Below are 15,004 nucleotides of genomic sequence, written 5' to 3' on the forward strand. Positions count from 1 at the left end.
TCAAAAGCTTTGGTTAGATCGAGAAATATACCTGTTGTATAGTTTCATTTATCAAGTGCTTCTAGGTTATATTTAGTGAGATATACTGTTGCTGCTTGTGTGCCTTTCCCTGTTCGAAATCCAAACTGGTCCTTAGCTAGGAGATTGTGCTTATTTAAGTAGCTCATAAGTCTATCTTTCACAATAGTTTCTATTATTTTTGCAAAGCACGAGAGCAGTGAGAGTGGCCTATAATTTTCTATATTTCCCGTGTGTCCTATTTTTAAGAGAGGCAGTACTTTAGCATATTTTAAGTTGACAGGAAAGTAACTGTGACTTGAATGATTGGTTTATAATATTAAATGATGGTGATAACAGGCGCTCTATACAGTCTTTAATTAGAAAAATTGGAACTTCATCTAAACCAGCTGAATTTTTATTTTTCAGTTTGCAAATTACTTTGTAGACTTCTTCCTTTGTTGTGGGCAGTAATACCATTGAATGTGGTACACTTTTGTTTAGTTTTGTAATCTGAGGGACTTTTTGGAATTTTTGTTGTAATTTTTGTACCTGTACTGCTGAAATAATTATTTATATAGTTTGCCAAATATTTTGGATCTTTTAGTAGAATCCCTTCTTTTTTATTTTTATATTTAACATATTCATCTTTCTGTTGCCGGCTTCCTGTTTTACAATCTTCCAGACTGCTTTGTTTTTGTTTTCAGCACTTGGCACCAGTTTGGAGTTGTGAGCCCTCTTAGCAGCATTCAACACTTTCCTATATGTTTTCCTATACCTTTTATAGAAGAGCGAGAAAGATGGATTTGTTTGACTGTGTTTGATAGGGCTGAGGTACTTCAGTCTTTGAGATGATTTTTTGATGCCTTTTGTCACACATTTGTTTTGTTCAGCTGTTGAGAGTGGACGTAACACTTTTAAGAAAGATCTCTTCAAATTTTAGTTTGAATAGTGTCATGAAGTTCTTGAATTTATCATTTACATCTACCTCTGAGTATACTGTTTCCCATGTTTCATCTGATATTTGTTTAGCGAACTCCTGCCTTTTTGGCTTGAAAAAATTTTGGCTGTGTACTTGTATTTTCTTATTTTTGTAGTCATTTTTATATCTATAATTTGACCAGCATGGTCAGATAATTCTAGCTCAACAACATCTACACTACAGTTTTCTTTATCTAAATCTGTTAAAACCTGATCAATAGTTGTCTTTGAATGGTTTGTTATTCTAGTTGCACTGTTAACCCTTGGCACTAAATTGAAACTTTGGGTGACACTTATTAATGATTCCCAGGATTCAGTTAATCTATATTTAGGTCTCCACATATGAGAATGTTGCTCTTTGGAGTGGATATCATATCAAGTACTTGATTTACTTTAGACAAAAACTTACTTATGTCTCCACTTGCTTTTCTCTTGGTAGAAAGTGATTGAAATATAACACATACCTCCCTATTAGTCATAGTCAAATTTCCAGGATTATATGAATCCATGAAGTGCAATTTAATAATGATAATATGAGAATGTAAACATTCTCATCCTTGGAAAGCTTCAAGTATTTCATTTTTGATGTTAAATACATTTACTTAGTTTTAAACTTTTAGTTTTTAGATTTCTTTGATCAGGGATTTATTGTCTGTATAATACTAAGCATTTGATGAAAAATCAAAAATTTTTCAACCATACACAAATATTTGCCCCATAAAAACATATCCCATTCCTACCTTTCTGTGTATGTCACTAGTGAAGCTTTATGTTGAATTTGTATTCTGACTATGTAACAACAGAGAATGACTTTATAATCAAACTTTTTTTTACAATTTTATGAGAAATGGTATTATGAAGGATGTAATGCAGAAATGTCTATGTGATTTCATATTCTCCATATAGCGGAGATCCTGAGCTGTGATAGGCACAAGAAAAAGATTCACACAATCATAGCTTTCGGCCATTAAGACCTTTGTCAGCAGTACACACACGCGCATGCACGGACATGCAACTTACACACACATCTGCAGTCCCCCCCACGGGGTCCACAACTCTTTTGTGGATACATGCGTGACGAGCATGGGACCCCAAGCTAATGTGGCCCTCCTTCCTTTCCGGGGTGCATACCTTCCTTTTCCGCATCCTTCCCTATCCCCCATCTTCGACCCCCCCCCCCCTCCCCTCACCCCCCCCCCCCCTCCCCTCACCACTGGCTCTTTCCTTCCCTTTCTCCCCCTCTGGGAGTATGGTTTGTGCCTACGTCCGGAGACGGACGCTCGTAAATGTAACGCATTCTTCGCCTTCTCTGCTTCCATGTCTTCATCCTTCCTTTGTCCTTCCCTTTTCCTCACCTCTTCTCTTTACCCTTTTCTCCGCTGCGGCGTTTCAGACCTCTCTTCTTTCCTTTCCCTTTCTTTGTTTTTCCCTTTCTCTTTCTTCCTCCCTGTGCGTGTCTGAAGGCCGACCCACGCATTTTCGTGCGTAGCTGGTGACAGGGTAACACGTAATTCCCCGCCCCGGGTAGAAAGGTAGGACACGTACGTACCACCTGGTAACGGCCAGGCCCAGGGAGGGGTGATTACCCGAGCTGATACCTTCCGAAAGTGCCGATTGGTCCCTTCGTCCGTTTCTCGGGAGGTGTGAACAATCACCTAAGGCGGGAGTGCCCTCAGAGAGGGCCCCCACAAGGGAGGAGCACGCCATCAGAGACGCTGGTAATCACGAGGGATTCTTCCGCAATGGTTTCCTCATCTTCCATTATGTCTGCTCACAAGCGTAAGTTCACTGAGTCTCAGCCACAGACAGTTCTTCCATCGTTGCCACAGTTCCTTGTTGTTTCTCGGTCTGACAAAGGTCAAGACTTCTCCACGGTCAACCCTTTCATTGCTCAGAAAGGTGTCGACACAATTGCAGGTCCTGTAAAGTCTTGTTCCAGATTATGGAATGGCACCTCGTTGTTAGAAACAGTCGGTGCCCTCCAGGCACAAAAATTTCTGCATACTTCACTGCTCCACACCTTCCCTGTCCGGGTGGAAGCGCACCACACTTTATATTCCTCACGTGGAGTCGTTTTTACACGCTCCCTCGACGGATTGTCTGACGACGAAATTCAACACTACCTGTCTGACCACGGCGTAACGGCTATTCATAGTCATGAAAAGGGTTGACACGAACATCGTTCCAACCCGTACTGTCTTCTTGACATTTGACAGAGTTCAACTCCCATCGAAAATAAAAGCGGGCTATGAGATAATTTCAGTTCGCCCCTACGTCCCAAACCCTACGCATTGCTATCGGTGCCAGCGGTTCAATCATAGCAGCCAGTCCTGTTCCAACCTGGCCAAATGTGTTACGTGTAGCAAGGATGCCCATGAGGGTGCTTGTCCACCGCCATCCCCTTGTTGCATCAACTGTATGGGTGACCACGCTGCTTCCTCTCGAGATTGCCCCATTTTTAAAGACTAAAAGCTCATTCAGGAAATCAGAGTGAAGGAAAAGGTGTCGACCTTTGTTGCTCGAAAATTATTCGCAAGTCGAAAGCCCACTGTGCCTCAGACAGGAAAATAAAGCACTGTACTTGCCTCTCCTCGGCCAACAAAGGAGGCAGCCATGCAGACTTACGACCTCACCTTTAGTGCCACGGTTGTCAGATCGGCCAGCGCAAAGATCGCCCGTTCAACCTCCCCACTTTCGCCTGCTCAATCTATGGCTCACCCTTCATCGGGTTCTGCTAAATCTCGATCCCAAAAGTCAGACACCCGGCCTTCCAAAAAAGAGCATACTTGTGAAGATTTTTTACGTACCCCAACTTCACAACCATCGGTTCCTCCGTTATCTAAAAATCATGTTACCAAGAAGGCTAATAAGAAACCCAGTTCCTCTCCTCCGCCATGGCATGTCTCATCTACAGCACCACCTGGCGGTAACCGCCATCAGCCGTCTTCTGTGTCGCCAAGGCGCACTGCTGGCGGCCGATCAACCGGCCAATCGCTGGTGGCAGGAGCTGCTCCTGAACAACCTATGGATCAGGATCTTTTGCCTTCGGCTGAGTGCCGTTCCACACTGTCGGTCACAAGCTCTGAGCAGTCGTTGAATTGACGGCAACCTTGGTCACGTTCTTCCATTTTCTGTCCACCCTATGTCCATTATCCATTGGAATATCTGCGGCATTCGAGCCAATCGGGATGAATTGAGAATCCTCCTATGATCCTACTCGCCGGTCATCTTTTGTCTTCAGGAAACAAAGCTGCGTCCCCACGACTGCTTTGTCTTCCCCCATTTTTAGTCAGTCCAATTTGATCTCCCCTCTGTTGAAGGCACTCCAGCACATGGAGGGCTCATGATTTTTCTCCATGATACTCTCCATTATCACCCATTCCCCTTAAACACTTCCTTCCAAGCAGTCGCTTTCTGGATACACCTTCTCTCTTTGTACTGTATACATTCCATCGTTCACATCAATGGCACGAGCTGTTCTCCTTCATCTTCTTGGTCAGCTTCCACCCCCCTATTTGCTGGTTGGGGACTTCGATGCCCACCACCCACTTTGGGGATCTCCACATCCTTGTCTGCGTGGCTCACTATTGCTAGACGTCTTCCACCAAGCGGATCTAGTTTGCCTCAACACTGGGGACCCGTCTGCCTCCATGACAAATTTCTCTCATTTGGACCTTTCGGTCGGTACTGTTCCGCTAGCTCGGCGCTTCAAATGGTTTGCCCTTGCTGATACCCACTCGAGTGAACACTTTCCATGTGTCCTTCGATTGCAGCCACAACTGCCATATATGCGCCCGAGATGCTAGAAGTTTGCTCAACTTCTTTCGTCTCTAGCGACATTCGATGACCGTCACTTTCCTAGCGTCGACGATGAGGTCACTCATATTACAGACGTTATTCTTACAGCTGCGGAACGTTCAATACTTCGCACGTCCAAATTGCCCAGGTGCCCCCCACTTCCTTGGTGGAACGAGGCATGCCATGACGCAATACGTGAGGGGCGACGTGCTCTTCGCGTTTTCAGACACTATCCTACATTGGCCAACTGTATCCGCCATAAGCAGTTCCGTGCACGGTGTCATCTGCGATAGCAAGAAGGCAAGCTGGGACTTCTTTACTAGCTCATTTAACACCTTAACTCCCTCCTCGGAAGTTTGGAGTCGGATTCGATGGTTATCAGGCGCGCCTAGTTTCTACCCGGTCTCTGGGCTCACTGTCACACATGATACATTAGTGGACCCTGTCGCAATTTCTAACTCATTGGGTCAACACTTTGCTGAGATTTCGAGCTCTTCAAATTACCCGCCAGTGTTTAGCCCGAAGAAACGTGCAGCGGAAGTGTGACCTCTTGCTTTCTCCTCTCAAAATCACGAAAGCTACAATACCATTTTCTCCATGTGGGAACTCCAACATGCACTCTCTTCTTCTCGCTCCTTCGCCCCAGGACCGGATGGTATCCTCATCCAAATATTGCTGCATTTATCATACCATAGTCTGCGTTACCTCCTTCGCCTTTATAATCGAATTTGGACCGACAGTACTTTTCCCAGACAATGGCGGGAAGCTATCGTCGTTCCTGTTCCGAAACCTGGAAAGGACAAACATCTCCCCACTAGCTATCACCCCATTTCTCTCACGAGTAGTGTATGTAAGGTTTTGGAGCATATGATGAATTGCTGTCTAGCTTGGTGGCTGGAGTCCCGCAGTCTTTTAACACCTGCCCAATGCGATTTCCGAAAGCATCGTTCTGCAGTTGACCACCTTGTTGCTCTCTCCACTTATATCATGAACAATTTTCTCAGGAAACGCCAAACAGTAGCAATATTTTTTGATATGGAGAGAGCATAAGATACCTGTTGGAGGACAGGCATCCTCCGCACACTGTTCTCTTGGGGCTTTCGTGGTTGGTTGCCCTTTTTTCTTCGCGAATTTATGGCAGAGCGCACATTTAAAGTGCGGGTGAACACTACTCTCTCTCTCGTACTTTCTCCCAAGAAAACGGGGTGCCCCGGGGCTCCATGCTAAGTGTTGTACTGATTGCCATTGCCATAAATCCAATTATGGATTGTTTCCTTCCTGATGTCTCGGGCTCCCTGTTTGTGGACGATTTTGCGATACTACAGCTCTCAACGGACCAGCCTTCTTGAACAACGTCTTCAAGGTTGTCTCGATTGCCTCCACTCTTGGAGCATCAAAATAGGCTTCCGCTTTTCTCCCAGTAAGACAATTTGTGTTAATTTTTGGTGTTGTACAGAGTTTCTTCCATCTTCCTTACATCTAGGACCTGTCAACCTTCCGTTTTCGAACGTCATTAAATTCTTAGGTCTTATGTTTGACAGAAAACTATGCTGGTCCTCCCACGTTTCCTATCTTTTGGCTCACTGTCTATGATCCCTCAACAATCTCCGTGTCCTGAATGGTACCTCCTGGGGAGCGGACCGAGTGGTCCTTCTCCGCCTCTATCATGCCTTAGTGCGCTCGAAATTGGACTATGGCAGCATAGTTTACTCCTCTGCTCGGCTGTCTATTCTTCAGCATCTCGACTCTATCCACCACCGTGGATTACGTTTAGCATCTGGAGCTTTTTACACCAGCCCTGTGGAAAGCCTTTATGCTGAAACTGCTGAACCTCCGCTGTCCAATCGGTGAGCTGTCCTTCTAAGTCATTATGCTAGCCATTTGGCTTCCATGCCTGTTAATCCGGCCCATGACATTTTTATTGACGCCTCCTTGGATTTAGGGTATGCAGGCCGCCCTTCCTCCCTACTACCACTGGGAGTCTGCTTCTGTCAACTGCTCCATTCTCTTTCCTTCCGCTTTCCTAAAACTTTCTTGACAACTTGGGGTACAGCACCGCCTTGGCTCCGTCCCTGGACCTGCCTGCTCTGTGACCTTTGTCAGTTTCCCAAGGATGGTACCCCTTCACTTGTTTATCGTCGGGCATTTTCTGCTCTATGTGCACAAATGAAGGAAGCCACATTTATTTACACTGACGGCTCAAAAACATTGTTTGATGTAGGGAGTGCATATATTGTTGGTGACACCCCAAATCGATTTCGGCTTCCCGACCAGTGTTCGGTTTATACTGTGGAGCTCTACGCTGTTCTCCACACTGTCCAATACATCCGTTGCCATCAGTGGATACAGTATCTTATCTGTTCAGATTCTCTCAGCTCTCTCCTCAGTCTCAAAGCTCTCTACCCTGTCCATCCTCTGGTCCACCGGATTCAGGACTGCCTCCACTTGCTCCACTTGGGGGGGGCGTCTTGGTGACGTTCCTCTGGATCCCAGGACATGTTGGTATCTGTGTAAATGAGGTGGCCAATATTGCGGCCAAGGCTGCAGTCTCTCTTCTTCGGCCAGCTATTCGCACGATTCCCTTTGCCGATCTACGGAGTGTTTTACGTCGTCATGTTGTTCTTTTATGGCATGCACATTGGTCGACACTTCCCAATAATAAATTGCGGGACGTGAAAGCTCTTCCCTGTTCTTGGACCTCTTCCTCTGGAACGCGTCGTCGGGAGGAGGTAATTTTAACTAGACTCCGGATAGGGCACTGTCTTTTTAGCCATCGACATCTTTTAAGCGGCGATCCTCCCCCACTTTGTCCCCACTGCTCTCAGCTGTGGATAGTAAGACACCTTTTACTTGAGTGCCCCTATTTTACTTCGTTACATGCCCGTCTACAGCTGTCGCCTGAAATATCGTCCATTTTAGCAGATGACACGTGCTCAGCTGATCACGTTCTCGAGTTTATTAGTGCCAGTGAGATGACATCAGTCATTTGAAGCTCTTTTTGGGGACAACCAACCCCTTTCTGTAGTGGTTTTTTAAGCTTTCCATCTGCTTTTAGTTTCTCCAGTCTTTTGAGTTTTGTTCCCATTGCTGCTGGTTTCCATTTTCGTTTTTTGCCTTTTCATAAGTCACAGACCGGGCGCTAATGACCATAGCAGTTTTGCGCCCTAAAACCAAAACAAAAAAAAACAAAAAACAAAAAAAAATCTGCAGCTCAGAGAGCTGAAACTACACTGAAAGCACCAGCATCAGTGCATGCCGGGAGTGGCGACTGGGTGGGGGTAAGGAGGAGGCTGGAAGGGGGAGGGCTAGTGTGGTGGGAGTGGCGGGCAGTGAAGTGTTGCACTTCAGATGGAGGGTAGGAGAGAAGGTGCGTTGGGGAAGGGGTTAAGTAGTGGAAAGGAGAGGAATAAAAGAAATTAAGACTGAGTGTGGTGGTGAAATGACTGCTGTGTAGTGCTGGAACGGGAACAGGGAGGGGACTGGATGGGTGAGAATAGTGACTAACAAAGGTTGAGGCCAGGAGGGTTACGGGAACGTAGGATGTATTGCAGGGAAAGTTCCCACCTGCGCAATTCAGAAAAGCTGGTGTTGGTGGGAAGGATCCATATGGTACAGACTGTGAAGCAGTCATTGAGATGAGGGGTATCATGTTTGGCAGTGAGTTCAGCAACAGGGTGGTCCACTTGTTTTTGGTTACAATTTGTCGCTGGCCGTTCATGCGGACAGACAACTTGTTGGTTGTCATGCCTACATAGAATGCAGCAAAGTGGTAGCAGCTTAGCTTGTTGATCACATGACTTGTTTCACAGGTAGCCCTACCTTTGATGTGATACGTTCCTGTAACCCTCCTGGCCTCAACCTTTGTTAGTCACTGTCCTCACCCATCCAGTCCCCTCCCTGTTCTCATTTCAGCACTACACACAGCCATCATTTCACCGCCATACCAAGTCTTTTAATTTCTTTTATTCCTCTCCTTTCCACTACTTACCCCCTCCCCCCTCTGCACCTTCTCTCCTACCCTCCATCTAAAGTGCAACACTTCACTGTCTGCCACTGCCACCATACTACCCCTCCCCCTTCCAGTCTCCTCCTTACCTCCACCCAGTCGCCACTCCCATCATGCACTGGTGCTGCTGCTCGCAGTGTAGTATCAGCTCTCTGAAACTGCAGATGTGTGTGCCTGTGGCTATCTTATATTATTAGGATATTTACTATGGCAAAGCACAAACTTGCTTTAAATAATAATAATAATAAATAGTAATAATAATAATGATAATAATAATGATAACAATATGATAATGATAATAATAATGATAATAATATTAATAAACCATATTTTTATCCAGTTAAATTAACAAATTTTTTCGTCATTTCAGTCACTGAGAGCCAAAACAAGATCTGATTCTGACTGTCCAACAGGAGTAGTATCTTCCAAAGTTTTCTCTGAGAAGAACCAGAATAAAATTAAAACTAAATCTGATAACATGGTTGTAATGAGAGCTTTGTCTGCAATTGTTGAAGAACAACCAGAGGAACATGAAATTGACATAAAGAAAGTGATCATAACATGTGAAAAAGCAACAGATACTAAAGACTTGATACAGGTGAGGGAGCAGTGTATCTCAGCTATGCTGCCTCTCGAAGACTATACTATGAAAACGTCAAGTGAGCGAATTCCATATGAAAATACGGAAATATCAAGAGCGGTTGGCATCCAACATCAAAATTCAAATTTATCCACTGAAGTTGGAGCAACTGAGAGAACATCTCCCAAAAAGTATGTACCCGAAGCAATGCAGAGTCCAGTATCTGTGAGAATACAAGCTTCTTATGATCAACTTATAACTGCTTGTTCTGACAGTCATCCCCAGTGCCCAGCTCGACGACTTTTGCAGTCCTTTCCACCCACTGGAATGGAAGGTCCGGTACCATCACTGCCTCCACCGCTGCCCCATGGGATTGGAGCACCACCACCACCACCACCACCACCACCACCACCACCACCACCACTTCCTTCTCTCCCTCCTCCTCCTGGAATTGGAGGACTACCTCCTCCACCACATGGTATGGCAGGCCCTTCACCACCTCACCCACCTCCATCCTGTCCACCCCCTGAAATTGGAGGCCCTCCACCACCACCACACCCTCCACCTCCTCCACCCCCACTCCCCCTCGGAATAGGAGGCTCCCCTCCACCAACCCCTACACTGCCTGGGACGGTGGTCCCTCCGCCACCCCCTCCACTCCCTGGGGCGGTGGCCCCTCCGCCACCCCCTCCACTCCCTGGGGCGGTGGCCCCTCCGCCACCCCCTCCACTCCCTGGGGCGGTGGCCCCTCCGCCACCCCCTCCACTCCCTGGGGCGGTGGCCCCTCCGCCACCCCCTCCACTCCCTGGGGCGGTGGCCCCTCCGCCACCCCCTCCACTCCCTGGGGCGGTGGCCCCTCCGCCACCCCCTCCACTCCCTGGGGCGGTGGCCCCTCCGCCACCCCCTCCACTCCCTGGGGCGGTGGCCCCTCAGCCACCCCCTCCACTCCCTGGGGCGGTGGCCCCTCCGCCACCCCCTCCACTCCCTGGGGCGGTGGCCCCTCCGCCACCCCCTCCACTCCCTGGGGCGGTGGCCCCTCCGCCACCCCCTCCACTCCCTGGGGCGGTGGCCCCTCCGCCACCCCCTCCACTCCCTGGGGCGGTGGCCCCTCCGCCACCCCCTCCACTCCCTGGGGCGGTGGCCCCTCCGCCACCCCCTCCACTCCCTGGGGCGGTGGCCCCTCCGCCACCCCCTCCACTCCCTGGGGCGGTGGCCCCTCCGCCACCCCCTCCACTCCCTGGGGCGGGGGCCCCTCCGCCACCCCCTCCACTCCCTGGGGCGGGGGCCCCTCCGCCACCCCCTCCACTCCCTGGGGCGGGGGCCCCTCCGCCACCCCCTCCACTCCCTGGGGCGGGGGCCCCTCCGCCACCCCCTCCACTCCCTGGGGCGGGGGCCCCTCCGCCACCCCCTCCACTCCCTGGGGCGGGGGCCCCTCCGCCACCCCCTCCACCCCCTGGGACGGGAGGGCCACTGCCACCCCCTCCACCCCCTGGGATGGGAATCCCTCCTCCTCTTCCTCCTCTAGCAGCAGTTGGTGGTCCCCCACCTCCAGGACCAGGTGGTCCAATGCCACTGCCAGTGCCACCTGTTGGAGGATGGTCTGCTGGAAAAGCCAGTGAGTATTCACAACTTCTGCTTATCTTCAATGCTGAAGCGCTAACTACACTTGCAAGGTACTTTTGTCTTTGGTGTGGATTAAAATGGAACTGAAAATATTGTTTCCATTATTCGACTTGCATTGTATCTAGTTCCTCAGGTGCAAATGGTTTGAGTGTTAAAAGCTTTTTTATATTGAACTGATACTGTGGCTTTGCATTTTCACCTTATAAATGTGAACCCAGTAGTGGATCTTGGACATGTTGCAGGTAAGAAAACTAACATCAGCGCTTGATGTGTGCGTCAGTTTTGTTTTTTATATGATTCTTTCCTTAATCTGGTTTTTCCTTCTTTGTGTTGTCAAAGATGGTAGGCTTCACGTATGGCAAATCAGTCAGAACTGCAGAGAAATATAACTGCTTGGAGCGTGGTTGTAAGTTATGGTACTTTGTAAATCAAAGAAGGCTTAGTTCTCATTTTATAGTGTGCTAAGAAGATTCTGATTTTCATATAATAAATTGTTTGCTAACTGGAGTAGTTGTTCCACAGAGCATCATAATTTGTTACTTAAGTCATAACTTTGGATCTAGTGGAGCCTAAAATGGCATCTTAGTGCTGTATATAAGTGGTTCAATTGCCTTCGATATCTAATGATGTCCTGTTGTGTTTATAATATTACCCTCTTGACAGTCTCTGCATTTGAATGATTGTCTCAACATCTGGAAAAGAGAAGGCTGTGTTTGAGTATAGTTGGACAGGAAACCTAAATTTTAGTTTACTACATCTAATAGGTGTGTCTACACTCTGTATTACTTTTGTGACTTCTAGTACTGTGAATTGAGAGAAGAAATAATTATTCTTTTATCAAGTAGATTGAAATTGGTACCAAGAAAGTGTATTTTTCATGCTAGAAACTAATACTGAGAAAAGACTCAGGACATTGCTAACAAATATTTAGTAGAGAACTCAAAAAATGACTCTCCAACACTATTGGTATAAAATAAAAAAAGCAATAAGAAGGTCCACAGTAATAGAACCAGCACAGAAATTTTAGCAGTACAGTCAACATACAGCTAAACTGTGACAATCCCCAAAAATTTCTTCAAATAAAGCCAGAAACCCAAATAAACCCATTTAAGTGTTCTTAAGAACTACAAGGCTCAAGAACTAAACAGGAAATGGAGAAAATTGAACATATCCATTACTCTTAAATCATGCTGCAGAACCAGCAAAGATATCATTACACCAGTGGTTGGTGAAAGTCTGGAACAAAGGGAAGTTACCCCAAAACTGAACTACGGCTGCAATACATCCAGTACACAGAAACAGAGAAAAACAAAGCCAGATAACTACAAGGGGATTCTCCGGCTGCACATACATCTTGTCAAGATTTCTGTAAAGATAAACTTGACTGGGAACTAGGAGACTACCAAGGATGATTTAGATCCTGTAGAAGTGCCCCAGAACAGGTAACCACTTCAAAACAAGTAATGGATATTTACAAAAGAAGCCATTAAAAACAAGTGATAGCCTCATTAGACTTAAAGGTTTAGGATTATATCTAGAGATTTTCAGTTTTGGACGTATAAAGGAACTTTCGATTTCACCCCACATTTAAAAAATGATAAAATTAACCCTCAGAAACAAAAAATTCCAAGTAAATTCAAAGGAGATCTATCATACAAGTCTACTATCATGATAAAAATTGGGCTAAGACAGGGTGATGGCCGATCTCCACTACTCTTCAAGTGTTCCTGGAAATACTTGGTGAGAGAATGGTACAAAGAAAATATAAACTGGACCCAAGTAAGATGAAATAAACTGAAGTTCCTTAGGACTGGTCAGAAATCAAATAATAAGTGTGCAAAATAAAGTAAAAGAAATAGGACTCCATGTACCATTCAAAAAGACAGATCATTTTCACACACACACACACACACACACACACACACACACACACACACACACACACACACCCTGCGGGTCCGGGGCTTAGAATAGGCCCGCGGTATTCCTGCCTGTCGTAAGAGGCGACTAAAAGGAGTCCATCCCCCTCACGGGGGTAGTTAGCGCCTGCGTCCGGAGACGGACGGTTCCACGACCTATAATTGTAGTCTTTTTGGTTTTTCACTTCTCGTTTCTTCCTTCCTTTTGTTGGTTCCTTTCTTTGCTCTTCTCCACCTCACTGTCTTCCTTACTCTTTCCCTTGACTTCTCCTTGCCTTTTTCTCCTTGCTTTCTCATTGCCTTTTTCTCCTTGCCTTCTCATTGCCTTTTTCTCCTTGCCTTCTCATTGCCTTTTTCTCCTTGCCTTCTCATTGCCTTTTTCTCCTTGCCTTCTCATTGCCTTCTTCTCCTTGCCTTCTCATTGCCTTCTTCTCCTTGCCTTCTCATTGCCTTCTTCTCCTTGCCTTTTCATTGCCTTCTTCTCCTTGCTTTCTCATTGCCCTCTTCTCCTTGCCTTCTCTGGTCTCCGCCTCGGCGTTTGAGACAGTCTGTCCTCTTTCTCCCTCTCTCTCTTCTTTTTCCTCTTCTTCCTTCCTCCCTGTGTGTGCCTGAAGGCCGACCCACGCGTTCGCACGCGTAGCCGGTGACGGGGAAACGCGTAAGTCCCCGCCCTGGGTAGACATGTAAGGCACGCGCGTACCCCCTGGTAAAGGCCAGGCCCGGGGAGGGGTGATTGCCTGAGCTGATACCTTCTGACCATGCCGATTGGTCCCTCCGTCTGTTTCTCGGGAGGTGTGACCTGAGGTGTAAACATTCACCTAAGGCGGGAGTGCCCTCTGAGAGGGTCCCCACAAGGCAGGAGCGCGCCATCGGAGACGCTGGCAATCGTGGGGGATTCCTCCGCAATGGATTCTACTCCATCACTTTCGACTTCTGCCCAAAAACGGAAACATGACCAGCCACCAGTGACAAAAGTACTACCGCCTGCCCCACAGTTCCTCGTCGTTTCTCGATCTGAGGACGGAAAGGATTTTTCCTCTGTCAACCCTTTCGTTATCCAGAAGGGTGTAGATGCCATAGCCGGATCTGTCAAATCTTGTACCAGGTTGCGTAACGGTACCTTATTACTAGAAACTGAGAGTGCCTTTCAGGCACAAAAACTGCTTCGGGCCACACTCCTGTACACGTTCCCTGTCCGGGTGGAGGCCCACCGAACTTTGAATTCGTCTCGTGGTGTAGTCTATACTAGCTCCCTCGACGGATTGACTGACGAGGAGATTCTATCTTTCCTCGCTGAGCAGGGCGTGACGGCTGTCCATAGGGTCATGAAAAAGGTCAACAATGACCTTGTACCGACCCGGACACTTTTCTTGACCTTTGATAGTGTTAAGCTGCCATCGCGCATCAAGGCGGGCTACGAGGTTATTTCTGTTCGCCCCTATGTCCCGACACCTACTCCGCTGCTACCAGTGTCAGCGTTTCAATCACACTCGACAGTCTTGTTCCAATGCGGCTAAATGTGTCACTTGTGGCAGGGATGCCCATGAGGGTGACTGTCCACCTCCGTCTACTCGTTGTGTGAACTGTCAGGGTGACCATGCCGCATCCTCCCGCGACTGTCCTGTCTATAAGGAAGAACGCTGTATCCAAGAAATTCGGGTCCAAGAGAAAGTGTCCACCTCGGCTGCTCGCAAGCTATTGGCTAGCAGGAAGCCCGCGCTGCTCCCAGCGGGGAAATACAGTACTGTCCTCGCCTCTCCTCGGACTACCAGGGAGGTAGCAACCCAGACCTGACCTGACCTTCAGCACCACGGTCGTCCGTTCGGCCAGTGCTAAGATCGCACGGTCGACGTCTCCTCTTCCTCCCATCACCCCACAGACACCAGCCCCTTCATCAGCTTCTGCTAAGATGAAGACCCCGAAGTCAGATGCACGGGCCTTCAAGAAGGAACTATCCCGTGCAGACTTCCTACGTTCCTCGACCTCCCAGCCTTCGACCGGTACTTCCACCAAACGTCCTTCCAAAAAGCTTCATAGGAAGCACAGTTCTCCTTCTCCGCCACGGCGCATTTCTTCTCCTGTGCCACCCAGCGGTTGCCG

At 47.6% G+C, this 15,004-nt stretch overlaps 1 protein-coding gene across 1 annotated transcript in view; it reads left to right on the top strand.

Annotated features, from left to right (window-relative positions):
* The window catches only part of LOC126092813 (formin-2-like), a 209,990-nt gene that overhangs the window by 68,027 nt on the left and 126,959 nt on the right, over positions 1-15,004 (top strand). The window contains exon 5 of the mRNA XM_049908542.1: positions 9,153-10,977. Coding sequence (XP_049764499.1) covers positions 9,153-10,977 — 1,825 coding nt within the window. The remainder of the gene's footprint in view (positions 1-9,152; positions 10,978-15,004) is intronic.

This window comes from Schistocerca cancellata, chromosome 7 (assembly GCF_023864275.1).
Source record: "Schistocerca cancellata isolate TAMUIC-IGC-003103 chromosome 7, iqSchCanc2.1, whole genome shotgun sequence".
Lineage (NCBI taxonomy): Eukaryota > Metazoa > Arthropoda > Insecta > Orthoptera > Acrididae > Schistocerca > Schistocerca cancellata.